We start from the raw sequence: 15516 nt of genomic DNA on the forward strand, positions 1-15516 counted from the left end.
AGAAGTTGGAATTATCCATCCCAGAAGAGAGGTGTTGGCAAAACCTTACCCAAAAACTGGGAGCTGGAACGGATGGCAGAGAGCTCTAGTTGAGGTAAGGGATTATTATTGACACATTGCCAAATGGGGACAGATTTTCACTTTGGTTTGAAATTAATTGAATGGAGGAGAGTTTCTAAATCTCATTTCCCCAAATGGGAAATAGTTGTGTTTTAAGCTATGGCTCACTTGGGGGTGTGTAAAGGGAGAAAAGGGCAAAGTTAGCTCAAGCAAGGATAAAACCTTAATTTGAAACCCTGATAGCTAAGTTCACAATTTATTTTTGGCAAAATTATCCATTATGTTTGGTAAGTGCGACAGAAGGAAACTTTTCTTTAAATCTACTTTTTTAAAAAAAGCCTGATAAGTCCCTTTGGCTAAGCTGTGGGTTCTTTGTTACTGGTGGTTTCCATCCCATATTTCTCTTTATTTTTGTTAAAGGCCATTTGTTAATAGCCTTTATTTTTCAGGAGTTCTTCTGAGAGTCTGTTCAGAATTTGGTTGTCCCCTTTGTTGGGCTCCAGCATCTTCTCTCTTCTCTTCAGAGCTACTAGTTGACTCACTTCTACAGAAGCAAATGTATATGAAATATATATAATTGCCACACTGCCCCTCTTCCCTCCAACACTCCTCATTTCATTGTATCACAAGATTCCTGGGAATCAGCAGTTGGAGAATGAAGCTTGACATGTCCCTTGCAAATGGGTCTTACCAAGGGCATCTTGTCCACACATTATTTCTTTTTATTTTATTTTATTTTATTTTTAGTGAGGCAGTTGGGGTTAAGTGACTTGCCCAGAGTCACACAGCTAATGAGTGTTATGTGTGTAGAGCCGGATTTGAACTCAGGTCCTCCTGACTCCAAGTCCAGAGCTCTATCCACTGCGCCACCTAGCTGTCCCCCAAACTTAACATTTTTCAACTACTGTTCAGAAAAGAAAAAAAAAACACCCTCCTTTTCTCATTGATCTGTTTCTCTAGAAAAGACCTTTCATCTACCTGGTTTGATTCTCATTGATCACCACCACGTCTTCATATATTTTGTGCAAATTCTCTGACTGCTCATCAATAGGTTCTTGGAATCTGTCAGAAAGAGAGTCTCTTAACTGTAACCCTTTGAAAGAACCAAAGTTGGCAAGCTCACTTTTTACATTGCACTTACAAGTTTAAACAAACACATAGCTAACGGTGAATTAATTCCCTTCTTGCCCAGGTCACCAGGACCGTCTTGAGGAGCCAACTACATTTCCAAGGCTGTCAGACCTTTCATTCTTCCTGCTGAAACTGACCACATATTACTGATCTTTCTGGCAGGGCTAGTGATCTCACATTTTGTACTTTCTGAAGTCCAGGGTCCTGTGGAAGATCTCACCCGATACAGATGGAGCATGGCCCTGCCAGTTTTCTGACTGATAATGTTTTAGAAGCCACCCCACCCACCTTGCATCTCACATAGCCTCCTCCACAAAAGCTTGTGCCAGTCTAAACCTGCAGATCCAGCAGCCACACTTGTTCAAGAGGGGTGAGGAGTCATCTCCTCTTCTTACCTGGGCTCTAGCCGTTCCTTCACCTTAGCAATGGAACGGACATAAGGAGTGATCTGCTGGGTGATATTGATCAAATAGCTGTTCTCCTGTCTCAGCTGGAACAAATCATAGAGCTGGGCTGCCCAGAACAAGAAAGTTCAGTTTGAGGCAAGGGGACCAATTAAACTTTTATAGTAGCTAGCATTAACACATTTGCAAAGAGCTGTACAAATGTCTCCTCACAACCTGTGCTGTTATTGGTCCCTTTTTACACATAAGGAAACTGAGGCAGAGGTTAAGTGGCTTGCCCAGGGTCATATAGCTAGTTAGTGGAGCTAGTCAGGCTAGATTTGGACTGATGTCTTCCTGACTCCAGGACCAATGCCCTAGCCACATTTCCACCTAGCTGCCTCTAGGTTCTTAGTGTGAATTTGAAATATCCATCTCCTTTGCTTAATTTAGTACCTTTCTCACTTATTACCTACTTCATCTTGGGAGAGGAGGGGAAGGATAATAGGGCAGTCAATGAGAATATTTCGTTTACTGCAGACTCAGATGAAGTCCTAGCAGTGCAATTTTCTGGGATATTTTATTTCATATTTTAAAAAATGTTTTATGGGTGCTTAAGAAAAATCAATGTCACTTCCCAATGACTCTTTCCTCCTCCTAACCCTCTTACAGTTAAACAGAATAAATCAGCCCCTGGAGCATGTCTGAAGGGGGATGTTTCATTCTGCATTTGTATTTGGCCATTTCTCTGATGTGAGGTAGGAGGCGTCCTTCCTACTCAGATCTCTGAAATAATGATTGGCGCTGTCACCCGATACATTTCCTTTTCAATAAGACTGCAGTATTTCTCCTCCTAGTTATGTTTCTCTAGTGTGTACATGTGTGTGTGTGTGTGTGTATATATATATATATATATATATATATATATATCTCCTTCATACAGGAAATTTGTTAGAGTAAGGCAGGGCAGTTAATTCACTTGACAGCACAATTGTTTGGGTACCTTCATAAATTTCTTGCTCATTTGCCACTCTCTGATAGGTTTCCTCCCATGTCTGAAAGAAAAAATGAGAGAATTGTTAGACTGAACTGCCCAGCAGAGCACTGTGCCATAATAACAACAGGTAGAATTTATATACTGCTTTAAGCTTTGCAAAGATCTGTACAAATATCTCACAACAACCCTGCAAAACAAATTCTTTTATTACCTCACTTTACAGAGGTGGATGCTGAGACAGGACAAGGACAAGGGACTCACTTGCCCAGGGTTAGGTAGCTAGTGTCTGGGACCGTATGTGAACTCAGGTCTTCCTGACGCCAGGCTCTATCTACTGAGTAACCCAGCTGGTGAACACTGGGGAGCGTGTCTGGGTGTAGTAGCGGTCGGTCACTGAGTCACTAATCTACCCTGTGCTCTCTAGCGCCCCCTGTTTGAGGGGATATCTGCTTTTACTAGGTAGTAAAGACCACTTGCTTCCCACATACATGCAAATGAAATAATGGATCAATTCCTTTTTGAGCTGCAGCCTCCCCCACTGTGTATATTTTGGTGGAGGAGAAAAGAGATGTTGGGGACATTTCCCCTGAAGGCCTCTTACCTCTTCAAAGACAGGCCTCATCCTTTCTACCGAGGCATACTTGGAAGCGATATGCCCATCCACCTGTAGGGATTTCTGCAGGATGTCACTCATAATTTCTGCCTTGATGAGGGAATGGTGCTTGGTGAGGTCCCGATGTAATTCTTGCACTTGATCTTTCAGGTTCTGGATCTCAGATTGCAGGGTCTGTGTTCAGAGAAGCCCAGGTTTGGGGGTGGGGGTAGGAAGGAAATAAACATTTATATATTGCCTACCACATGCTGGGTTGTGCTAAGCACTTTAAAGATATTATGTCAACAACCCTGCAAGGCAGGTGGAGATTAGAATTCAGGCTTTCCTGACTCCAGGCCCTGTGTTCCATTCAATAGTCCATCTAGCTCCCTGGGTAATTACATTTGGTCCGAGTCGTGTCTACTACCCAGACAGAAGTGAATGTGCTTAGAGGTGCTCTAAGAAAGGGTTTCAGGGTGCTAGAGCAACTAAATTTTTCCTTTCTCTGCTTCCGTGGTCACCAGGGTTTTTGCCCCTTCTAATGATGCCGTAGTCCAGTACCCCTCAATGGCAGAGAAACCAGCATTTGGTGGATGAAAGGAATCCAGATTCAAGAGACTTTTTGTTGTTCAGTCCTTTCAGTCATGTCTGACTGTTAACGACCCCATTTAGGGTTTTCTTGGCAAAGATACTGGAGTGGTTTGCTCTTTCCTTCCTCTAGCTCATTTTACAGATGAGGAAACTGAGGCAAACAGGGTGAAGTGCCCAGGACCATCCAGCTAGCAAATGTCTGAGACCAGCTTAGAACTCAGGAAGGAGTCGTCCAGGGCCGGCACTCTGTGCACTATGGCGCCACCTAGCGGCCCATCACGAGAGTAGCCTGCAATTGGATGGACATTTCCATGAACGCTCTCAGGATAAATTGCAAAGGTATTTGTCTTTTCAGGAACCCTCACATGCAGAATTTGATCCTAGTCATGCGGGAGGGGAGAGGTGTCTTCCACTAGACACGAGGAGAAGCCGGGCTGCTCAGCTGACCCCTCAACCTCCCTCCCTTCCAGGCCCTCACCCTGTATGTCTCCTCATAGTGGCGGCAATGCTCTGCGAAGGGGGTGTCACTTCCCTCAGCCAGCAGCACCTTGGTGCTGACGGATCGATGCAGTGTGGGCTTCTGGATAGGTGACCCAGACATCTTTCCACCTGGGGATGGGCAGCCAGAACTAAGCAGGGCCTTGGTAGTGGAACACCCAGATAGCCTGTGGAGAGAGAGCATGGATGGCTTGGGGGAGAGGATTGGAGATGGATTAACTATATGCTCCACCCCCAACACCAGCTGCTCAGTTCAGTATAAATTGAGCCTTTATCAGCGAGGCTTGGGAGAAGGTTTATCAGTGCAAGTCATTTGTGAAGGACACATTTGTACATTGGCCCCTGCTCAGCCCTGCCCAGTGAATCAGTGCTGCTGCCCTAAACTGGATCCAGAGAGCGTGAGTGCTCATACAGTGGTTATGTGGAAGGTGGATTTGAGGCCTGCTGCTTTTCTCAAGTCCCACTTTATTTCTTCCATATCCAGCTATCATTTTTCAGGCAGAAAAGTGTTTTGTCTAGATGTATGGTGTGTGCAGGGCACAAACCCATTGTTGGAAGAGAGCCTCATGCTGTGTAGACTGGTCCTCCCCCAACTCAGGTAAATAGAATGTGGGGAGTGGAGCTCCTCATCTTCCCTTGAGGTTAGACCTTGCTCCCCGTCCTGGGGACTGAGTCAAGGATGTTGGGGGAGCCCAAAAATCAGCTATTGGCCATCCATCCACCAGCCTCTCCCTCAGCTTCCTTCCTCTTGTCTGGGCCTGCTTAGCCCCTGAGCCAACCTTGTCCTGAACTCCCCCAAACCATTCGAGTGCTGCCTCCCAAGCCTTTTAGGGTTCCCATGATTCTTCTTTTTTTTTTAATAAGATCACTTTATTCCTGTACCTTCTAATTTTTTTTGGGGGGGGGTAAAGCTTTTGGAGTTAAGTGACTTGCCCAGAGTCACACAGCTAGTGAGTTCACATTTGAACTCAGGACCTCCTGACTCCAGGGCTGGTGCTCTATCTGCTGAGCTACCTAGCTGTGCCCTTCCCATGATTCTTAAGGAGTTTTCATTCTTCCTGCCTTAAAGATGCAGCCAGTGTTTGAGAGGGCAGAGATAAGATCCTCCACAGCCAGTGTCTTTTGCAAATATCTGTCTGCATTGCCTCCCGTCCCCATGCCCCATCCCAGCCGCCCTCCCGATCTTATAGCTTCTGTCCTGGCGCCGCCAAGAGGCAAATCCAACGAGGCGGGTTCTGCAATACCAGTCCGAAGGCGGATGATGCTTCCATCACTTCAGCTCCTCACCCCATGGAAAAGCTAAAAGTTTCATGGCGCAAGCCCCTGCTAGCGAACTCTTCCTCCTTCCTCCCTCTTCTCCCCACCTGCCCCTGACACCTGTATCAAAGAAGTCTATATATGGCCAGGTAGAACAGGACTGAAAATAGGGCCAGGAGGGGCCAGGAGAGCTAGATACCCCAGGGCTCTCCAGACTTCTAGCCTCTTTCCTTTCTGGACTTCGACCTCTGCTCATCGCTTCTGGGGAAGGAAGAGCCCAAGCTGAGCGATTCCCGACCCCTCCCGTTGAGGGAGGTGTCCCCTATCCACATTTGGGCGTTTTCAGGAAGCGCTGGCTTGGACCCCCACAGAGACCTTGTCCACTGGTCTCCACAGCGTGTCCACCCCCTAACCCTGGGCTCCAGTGCTCTGAGCCAGCATGGGCTGGCAGTGACCTCTGGGCTGGGCTGAGGGCTGAGGTCTGTGGGGATAGGGAAGGGGACACACCCTACCCACACTCCTCACATGGCGGCTGCAGCCCCAGTCGCCGGCGCCCGGCGCGCACCCAGCAGCAGCAGCGGCTCCAGACAGCGGGCGAACTCAGCGCGGTGGTCGCTGGTGATCTGTGGGGCCATAGCAGGGCGGGGGGGTTAGGAGCGGAGTATTGGAGTCTGGAAAGTCTCAAACTGGGAACGTCCTGGCTCAGTGCCCCTCCTCCCAGGTCCCTGCCTACATCCAGCCTTTTCCTCCCCCCCCCCCCCCCCCCGGCTCCCTGATCTGCACCTTACTGCTCTGCGCCGGCTGCAGGCGATGGGGCCGAGTGACTATGCCCTGTAGCCGGTCCATCAGTTCCTGTGGCAGCCGGGATGGGGGACGTTTTCAGGACCCTGGGATCTCACAGCCTCAGGGGATCCTCTATTCCGACCTGTCCCCCCTTCCCCCACCCTCCCGGTCATTTCCTAGCTAGTCAAAAGCTGGCTGGCCTCCTGGAGTCAGGAAAGACGGAAATGAGTACAAAGAGGGGTGGGAGACGCCCAGGTCAGTTTATGCCATTTTCCTCCAGGTGGCAACCACTCAGCCCTGCTCCCACACTCAATCCAGCTCTTAGGGAGTGCAGGGAATAACCTGGAAAGGTCCCCTCCAGTCAACCTACCATATTCTTGGAGTAGCCTTGCCCTGAGGTGCCAGGGGCAGCAGATACTGCTGAAGCAGACAGGTCTGCACTAAAGACTTTTCTGTCACCCAAAGGAGTTTGTCCCAAATCCCTTGCCGCCCACTCTCTTTTCCTTTTCCCAAGCAGCTCAGTACTCCCATGCCGTCCTCCATCTACCCAAAGCTCCCCATTATCCTACCATTAGAGTCTCCTCTCTCTTCCCAGCTCCCAAGCCCTAAATCCTCATCCCTTCAGAGGAGCTGTTCTGAGGAAAGAAATCTAGTTATTTAATCAAAATCAATCACTATAACGGGAATGATGTCTCTGAGCCCCCAAGGCTGCCATTTGGGTCTTAAAGATCCTGGAGAGAAGGGACTGCTTTCAGTTCTGTCTTCATTTCCCCAGCACCTGGTTCCTAGCATGTGTTTCTTAGATTATTTTTTCTTGAATTCAGTGGAAAAGGAGTTGGTCAACCCAAATGATTGTGCACCTGGTAAAAAATGTGGGGAGATGCTTTGAGCTGTTCTCCCTCTGGCCCCCCCCCCCTGCTCCCACTTTCATCCTCAGAAAAGTCCTGGACAGGACGGCAAGGCAGTTCAGAAAGGTTGCCAAGCCCTGACCTAGATGTGAAAACCATTTCATTCCTGAGGATCCCTCCACAGGGTGACTCACATATCCCAGGTCCAGGAATTCTGCCTTGTTGGCTGAGCTGAGAAAAGCTGAGCAGGTGACCAGGTGGACCTATGGGGACAAGGTAGTGCCCACCACTGACCATCCACAGTGGGAGTCTGAATGGAAAGGATGAATCCCAAGGAATGATGCCGAACTCCTTGGAAGAGGAAATTCTTTATGCAGAAGAGCTGACAGGCCCAAACAACAAAAAAATTGCATACCATTTTTATTTGTGTACAAATCATGTTCCCCTCTTGCCAGCTGAGCTCCAAGGGGGCAAGGGCCTAGTCTCATTTAAACTCTGTACCTTTCCCGGTTTAGGTCAGGGCTCAGAATGCAAGACCTCAGTTTTCTCAACTGTAAAATGGGAATAATAACTGCACCTCCCTTGCAGGGCTGTGAGGATCAAATGAGGTAATATTTGTGAAATACTTACCACAGCGCCTGGGACATAGTTGGTGCTATGTAAATATTTATTCCCTTCCCTTTCCTCATTTCATGAACGTTTGTTGAATGTTGAGGGAAATTCAGGTGGCATGCAAATTCCGGGTGAGGGAAAGGGGAAGGGGAGTGTTGCCCAGATGTCCCAAAACAACCCCCCAGCCACGGGCTAGTTCCTTGGCTGTGCTCCCTTCTGGTCATCAGGAAGCTGACTCTGGCTCTTTACCTGCAGTGTGGGCAGCAGGGATACCAGCTGGGAGAGCTGATCCTTGAAGGCCTTGTCCTTCTCTTCGTACTGGCTGAGGAGGCAGGAGAGGTAGGTCAATGAGCACCCTGGATCCAGGGGTCAGCATGAGGAAGGGGGAAGAGAAGGGAATAAGTGTTATACAGCACCTACTATGTGCTGAGCACTTCATCAATATCTCATTTGATCATCACAACAACCTGCAAGGCAGGTGCTGTTAGGATCCTCATTTTACAGTTGAGGAAACTGAGGCAGACACAGGTTAAGTGACTGCTCAGGGTCACACAGCCAGTAAGTGAATTTGAACTCAGGTCTTCCTAACTCGAGGCCCAGCAGTACTCAGTGCACCACCTAGATGCCTTCACTTAAACTGAATTCACTCAAGAACTCTGAGGATTCACTCTCTGGGTCCCTAAACCCCCTCGCAGTGCAAAAGGAGAAGGTTTGTGATTTAAGATCTGGGCTAATCCCCTGGGCCCGGGATATGGGAGTGATAGCTGGTGGTGGCACACATCTATACATCTTAGAAAATGGCCCTTTCCCTTCTGGAGAAGATGCCCCTTCGTAAGAGTTTTCCTGAAGACAGTGACAAACACTGCGGGTGCTCAGTCGAGGAGACCTGCTGTACTTCATTGTAATGTCTAGGGAGGGTGCTAGGGAAGTCCTGTGTGGTGGGAGCAGTGGACTTGGGGCGAAAGACCAACTCTGGTGTGTGACCCTGGGCAAGTCACTTAGTTTTTCTGAGCCTGAGTTTCCTCAGTTAAAACAGGGACAAGAACACCCTCGCTACTTACCTCACAGGATTGTGTGAGGCAAATGCTTTTTCAACATTTAAATGAATCAGTGTGAATTGTTCTTATTCTTGGCCCTACCAACCTCCTCACTGCCTTCAGTAACAATGCCTTCCTCTCCGCCAGCTTCTCCTACAAGAAACCAATAACGCAGCAATCTGAATTTAGGTGGGGGTAGAGGGTTGGGACAGGGGTAGAGGAGAAGTAGAGGAGAAGCTTGCCTTTGGACAGGAGGACAGAAGCCTGCAACTATTGTGCAAAAAGAGCAGCCTGGGTTGTCTTTGAGAGGGTAGATAATTCCCGAGCACTGAAGGTCATCAAGTAGATACTGTAGAAGGAGCTCGGGGTGTGGGTTGGGCCAAATGTCCATTTGAGATTCTTTCCAGCTCCAAGAATTCTAGGCTCTTAATGATCTCATAACCACCATCATACTCCAGTGGGCCCTCAGGAAGAGCCACAATCGATGTTGTCTGGCCCTTGGATGAGAGGGGGAACTTACCTGCATGCTGCTGAACAGGGTATGGATGGCACTCTCCTCCTCGGCTGCACTGCGCCTCACCTCCTCCACCATGGTCTGCAGCAGGGTGATTGCCTCTCGAGTGGAAGTCTGCAAAGCCTTCACAGCCTTGGGAGGAGGGGAGCTGTTCAGCAGGCTAGGCAGGCCTGGGGTGACTGATCCCTCCTCGTCTTACTTTCCCCCAATCCCCAGAAGCCAGTGCCAACTACTCACCATGACAGTCTGGTCCAGCTTCTCACAGCCCTGCACATAGGCTGTCTCTATGTCAATACAGTGTGCCCGGCTTTCCCTGCAAAGATGGCCTGCCTCAGGGAACTCCCACACTTCCCTTCATAGGGTCTACAAATCTCTCCCTTGTTCTCCTGATATCCTGGTTCCCGGGCCTTGGGCTCTACTGAAGGACTCAAATGATATTCAGTTTGTGTGGTTATCAGACTGGATTCTTTCTCACCTCCAACCCATCCTGGGGAAGGGCTGAAGCTCAACCCTACCCAAATAACTCTGGGGTCTGGCCTCAAGTGCAAAGATGGCTCAAAACCAGAGGTTGATCAATTCAAGGTCCTCCAGTGGAATGGAAAATCCTCCGAGGTAGAGACTGTTTGGTATTCCATTGACTTGTGCACCTTCTCTGCTATGTACAGGCTTATGGACTGTCACGGGCACTTAAGTGACGTGCTAAGGGTCACATAGCTAGAAAGTGTCTGAGGATGGATTTGAACTCAGGTCCTCTTGACTCCAATACACAACTTTTTAATAAATAAGTGGTTATTGAGTTGCAATCCACAATGGAGTGGGATCCATTTCTCTTTTCCAGTCTTACCTTTCTTTATTTTCCTCCAATCTACTCTCCACTTAAACTGGACTAGACTCTTCCACCTCCTCTCTCTAAGAACCCAACATTATCCAGCCTCCACCACATTCTTTTCTCTGTGTGGAATTTCTCATCATTCAACTCTTTCCCTGGTGTGTTCCTACCTCTCCTTTAAGGCCCAACCCAAACTCTTCTTCCTCCAAGAAGTTTTTCCTGATCTCTCCAATGCAGTGATAGTCATGATCTCCCACTCCGTACCTCACATAGTACTTAAGAAACGTTGCTTATCACTAGTGTGGTCTTAACTTAGTAGACTGTCAGGTCCATGAGAACAGGAACAAGATATCTCCCCTAGAGTCCAGCACGATGCTTTACAAACAGAAGGTGCTCAATCGATGTTAGTTGAAGGATGGGAAGAGGGAAGGAAGGAGAGAATGAAGATAGAAGGGAAAGAAAGAAGAAAGGGAAAGATAAAAGGCAGGGAGCCAGGGAAGGAAAGAAGAAAATGAGGGATGAAGGGAGAGAGGGATGGAAGGAAGGAGGAGGAGAGGGGAACAAGGGAGGGAGGGAAAGAAAGGAGGAAAAGGAGAGAAGGGAAAAGGGGAGGGAGAGAGGAGGGAAGGACCCACATACCCCTGCATGTCCCGGAAGCATCGAATGCAGAGCATGGACTTCTTGTCAGTAGAGAACATAATGTAAGGCTCTCCATGCAAAGCTGTAATAGGGAGGCAAGTTCATTGGCTGGGGGGTGGCATCAGTAACAGGGTGTTCAATTCTCCTTTGTTTCATTTGGAGACAAGGGCTGGACACTCACAGCACTTCTTGTGGGTGTCCTTGGTACGTTTGCCCAGGGCCACAACATCGTGGCGTGAGAACATCTTGGCCTTGTGAGTCTCCTCCCGGCAGTGGGCACAGAGTGGCTGACCACAGGTGTTGCAGAAGTAGGTAGTTTCTGCATCCTAGGGAGGAGAGTGAAGAGAAAAGTGTGGGATAGATAGACTGAACATGGGTCAGGCTGGCTTGGCTGGTGGCCCCAAGCCAAGGTAAGAGGAGGACTTCATCCAGGAATATGGGCTGTAATTTAGGGCTTATGTCTGCATTTATTCAGGCTAGGGAGGAAACAGCTGGGACGTGAATCCTGGAAACTGGCTGGAGGGACAGGCTTGTTGTAGAGGTCATTTATTCATTCAACAAACACTAATTAGTTAACCCTTCCACATCTTGACTTTTACCTTTGAAGTTTTGATAAATTGCCAGATGGCATAAGAAATGGGAATTTGGGGGGAATTTTTTGAAAGCTGTAGATGACATGCTAGGGCCAGCAGACGACACAGAGCCTATGACCAAATACTTAACCCAAACTTTACAATAAGGTAATGTAAACACCTCAAAAAAAAAAAGACAAAAAATCAGATTTCTTTTTTGGCATAAAGGGAGGGCCAAAAAGTTGTATGTGAATTTTCCAGATTGGGGGGGCCCTGTGCCCCTAACACTCCCACCACCTGTGAAAGGGATAACTGTACAGACTTTTAGAGGTCTTGGTATCGCAATGTTTTTGAGGGATAGATTATCTTAGATCTTCAAGGGGATTGAAGGCTTTAGAGCCAGTTAGAACCTCTAGAGAGTTCCAGTTTGCAGATGAGAAGACTGAAGCCTAGTGTAGAGGTAAAATAATGTGCTTAAACTCACAGACTAGTAAGTGGTAAAGAAGAAACTTGAACCCAGGTCTTCTGATTCTAATCCTAATCCCTGCCCACCCCCAACTAACAGCTGCTCATATTTCCATAGCTCTTCAAAGACTCTCCAGATGTTTTTGTCACAACATTCCAATGAAGTAGGGGCTGGAAGTATTATTTTCTCTATTGTGCAGATAAAGAAAGAAAAGTTATGTGACTTGCCCAGGGTCACATCAACTTTCCCACCCCGAAGTTCTTTCCATCACAGCAGGTGGTCATCCCACTCTGGTCTGAGCCCCCAGGAAAGTATGGTTGGTCTTGGGGAAAGGACCTGGGGAGGGGGGTGGGAATTCAGCGACTCATCGATAGTGAGTGTTGAAGGACAGGAGGTTAAGCCCGGCAGTATGGTTCAGTGGAAAGAATACTGAATTTGGAAACAAAGACCTGGGTTCAAATTCCACTCCCCCCTTCTCCTTACTAACTGAATGATTGAGACAAGTTGCTTGCTATTGGCTTCAGTTTTCTCATGTGTAAAATGAAGGGACTAAATAATCTTTAAAGTCTGTTGTAACCCTACATAAATGATCCTATCTCCTAGCATTGTTGAGAGAGTCGGATTAGACGTGTGTAAAGTGCTTAGCAAATCTTAAACTTCTATCTAATGCTACTAATATAGCACTATATTTATTTATTTAAAAAAGATTTTTTTTTTGGCTAGGCAATGGGGTTAAGTGACTTGCCCAGGGTCACACAGCTAGTAAGTGTTATGTGTCTGAGGCTGCATTTGAACTCAGGTACTCCTGAATTTAGAGCCGGTGCTCTATCCACTGCACCACCTAGCTGCCCCCTAATACAGCGCTATATATTAGTATTAGATTGTGAGCTCTTTGAGAGCAGGTCCCACCCCTGGTCTTTTACCTTAATTGTTATTATTATCGCCATTTCTTTGCACAGTGCCTGGCACATGGCACATAGGCACTTGGTAAGTGTTTATTGACTGAATTATTACAGGTAAGGTATTATTTCTTTAGGATAAACGAGATCGGCACCCCAAGCCACGGCTTCTCCTTGTATGTCTCTCCTCCCCACCCTCAACCCTCTCTCCTCCTTGCCTGGCTCGGGCATTCCAGGTCGCAGTTGGCACAGCGCACAGCCTCTTCGCAGTCAGAGGAGCCATCCACCAGGAATTGCAGGAGCCGGTCCACCGGCGGCAGCCCATTGGTTCCCTTCACCACGGACGGGTGGCTGCAGGCATGGGAGAGGCTGGAGGCAAGCCCCAGCCGGGCGCCCCCTCCCTGGCCCGAGCCCTCACTTTCCTCCTATCACTTATTCACCAGGACCTAAAAATAGTTGAGAGGCACCCGGGAAAATGGTCGGTCACCTGCCTCTTATTTTCGCTATAAATAGCTTCCGTTCCACTCCCCACTTTTATCGCATCCCCTTGGCCTGGCAGAATGCGTTCTCATGTGGGACTTCTGGAATTCGCGATCTCAAAGCGTAGAAAAGCCTGCCTTCTCTCTCGCTACCCTTCTTACACAAGTTCCCTCTCTTCCTTTGCACAAGTACTTTAACCTGGTCAGGGTGATTTCAATATTCACTCAACCGAAGTGGTCACGGAAAATTTGGGTTGTTTGGACACAAGACTTTAGGGTCCAGGAAATCAGTGGTATAGAGCGGGTTGGTAAAGTCAAGATATCAGATTTCGATGATGACTTAGCAGAAACTTAGGTGTTTAAGCGCCCGCAATCATGGCAGGGTGTGGCGGTGTATAGCTATCCTATCTGGAGCCCTCCTGCGGGGATCACATTCCAGAGCAGGTGCCCCCTCTTCTCCCCATCCCCCTCTCTGCAGCCACCGCAGGGGAAGCCGGGTGTGAAAGGAAGAAGTAAGACAGAGCTGCGCCTAAGTGAAGACACCGCGCGCAGACGCCTCCCAAAACAGAAACGCCTGGCCTTCTCGGGCACCTCCCTCCCCCGCCCCCAGTTTTGGGAGCTTCGATCTCCACCGGGGTATCCTCGAGGGTGAGGGGCCAATTTCGGGAAAGGATTGAAGATTGTCACGTAGACATTGACAGAGACGCCCTGGCAGCTGCAGCCACGAACCAGGGCTGCCCCCAACATTGCGCCCAGCTCCGCTCTCCACTCCTGTGCTCTAGTCGTAGAATTCCCTTCCTGCAGACCTGTCCCTAGCTAAGAAGCCCTGGTCTCAGACTCATTTTTTTCTCGAATTCCTGTTAGCGCAAAACGACTCGAATTGCGCCTGGCTTTGGCCAGACCCGAGGACACACTCCTCACCCACAAAGAGGGCATGCTAGACGGCCATCGACGGCCCGGCCCCGCAGGCAGCTGGCACAGAAGTTGTGGTAACAGTCTAGCAGGCACGGGTGCTCATACTGCTCATGACACAGGAAGCAGACGAGGGGGTGGCCATTGGAGGCGTCCAGGGCAGCGAGGCTCTCCAGAGGCCAGAAGATTTCACCTGACATCTGCTGGGAATTGGGAGGTGGATCGGTTGGGAGAGGAGAAGGTACAGGGGAGAGACCGAGTCAAGTCTGCCCCGCTGTGCGTTGACCTCTGCTTCAGAGGACAACTGCCTGGGGTCATAGGGATGGTGGGAGTAACATCAAAGGGCCAGAAGGCAACCTGCAATCACTGCGGCTCAGCGCTGAGGGTTAGGGGAGTGTCAGCCTTAGCTCTGCCGACTCCAGTGCCCTGGCAAACACAACTCTCCCTTACTGGCTGCCTTCCGTCTGGACCGTGGACCGCTGCAGCCCCGGCAGAGCCGGAGAATTGGAGAGAGACTCCTGGCGCCTACGGCTCAGGGGAGGTCATGAATGGGGTTGAATTTGTGCATAAATGAGAAGATACTTTTTTGTCATTCCCTTTTGGGTCCGATTCTCCTAAGCATTTGGGCAGGGGCGGGGAGTGAGGAGGTGGGCAAGCTACCCCTCCTCTCCTACCTTCTACACAGATGTTCCCAAGGCACTTTCCCACCTCTTCGAAGTTACTCAGTTGTTGGGAAAGGCTCTGGTCAGGCTGGGAGAGGCTGCTGGAGGAGGTTCTCTGAGCCTCAGAGTGCAGATGCCAGAGGCTGCCCCTACTCCAGGGAGATGATTTGGTCGGTTTCTGACCTCTCCCGATGGCAGGAGGAGGAGCGGGCATCAGGCTTTCCACTGCACAGCCAGGGGCTGGGCTGGAAAGCAGAATGCCCATTCCTGAGGCAGGGCGGGGCTGCCGGAGGTAGGGGTGAGGGGGACTCTGGAACCCTTCTGGCCAGGAAGAATAGACCCAAGGAAGGTTGAAGGCTATTGGGGAGCTCTAGGGCACATTGAGGGCAGAGTTACCAACTCTGGTACTGTGTAGTGGAAGTGATCACCTTTCCCCTTTTTGGTCTGGCTGGGGCCCCTGGATTGTTTGACCCAGCCTCAGTCTTTCCTTATCAATCCACCCCTTTCTCCTCTCCTGAGAAATTCCAAACCTTTCCTACCTCTCTCCCTCCTACCACGGTCTCTGCTTAGCTGCGGCTCTCTGGGTAACTTGTATTGCCATGCTCCATTCTGCAGGAAACAAAGACTTGTCCCCAATAACTGTCTGCAAAGCCCTTCCTTTGGCTACCCCTCCTCCTCAAGCTGGTACTTGGAACCCTTCCAGCTTGGCAACCAGACCTGTCCCGTTCCACTTCAAATACATTTCACCTCTTCCT

At 49.2% G+C, this 15516-nt stretch overlaps 1 protein-coding gene across 1 annotated transcript; it reads right to left on the reverse strand.

The window, feature by feature from the left end:
• Positions 1–287: 287 nt before the first annotated feature.
• RNF207 (ring finger protein 207) lies at positions 288–15002 on the reverse strand. The gene is made up of 18 exons (XM_020975159.2): positions 14774–15002; positions 14109–14299; positions 12927–13059; positions 10953–11097; positions 10772–10853; positions 9541–9616; positions 9310–9435; positions 8896–8942; positions 8002–8074; positions 7335–7403; positions 6293–6361; positions 6035–6132; positions 4233–4419; positions 3173–3358; positions 2578–2629; positions 1587–1704; positions 1039–1122; positions 288–604 (listed from the first exon to the last, which is right to left on the reverse strand). Exons 2-18 carry the CDS (start codon positions 14297–14299, stop codon positions 499–501), a joined length of 1842 nt encoding a protein of 613 aa, XP_020830818.1. The 5' UTR covers positions 14774–15002; the 3' UTR covers positions 288–498.
• Positions 15003–15516: the final 514 nt, after the last annotated feature.

Source organism: Phascolarctos cinereus, unplaced genomic scaffold (genome assembly GCF_003287225.1).
Source record: "Phascolarctos cinereus isolate Bilbo 61053 unplaced genomic scaffold, phaCin_HiC Scaffold_726;HRSCAF=1367, whole genome shotgun sequence".
Lineage (NCBI taxonomy): Eukaryota > Metazoa > Chordata > Mammalia > Diprotodontia > Phascolarctidae > Phascolarctos > Phascolarctos cinereus.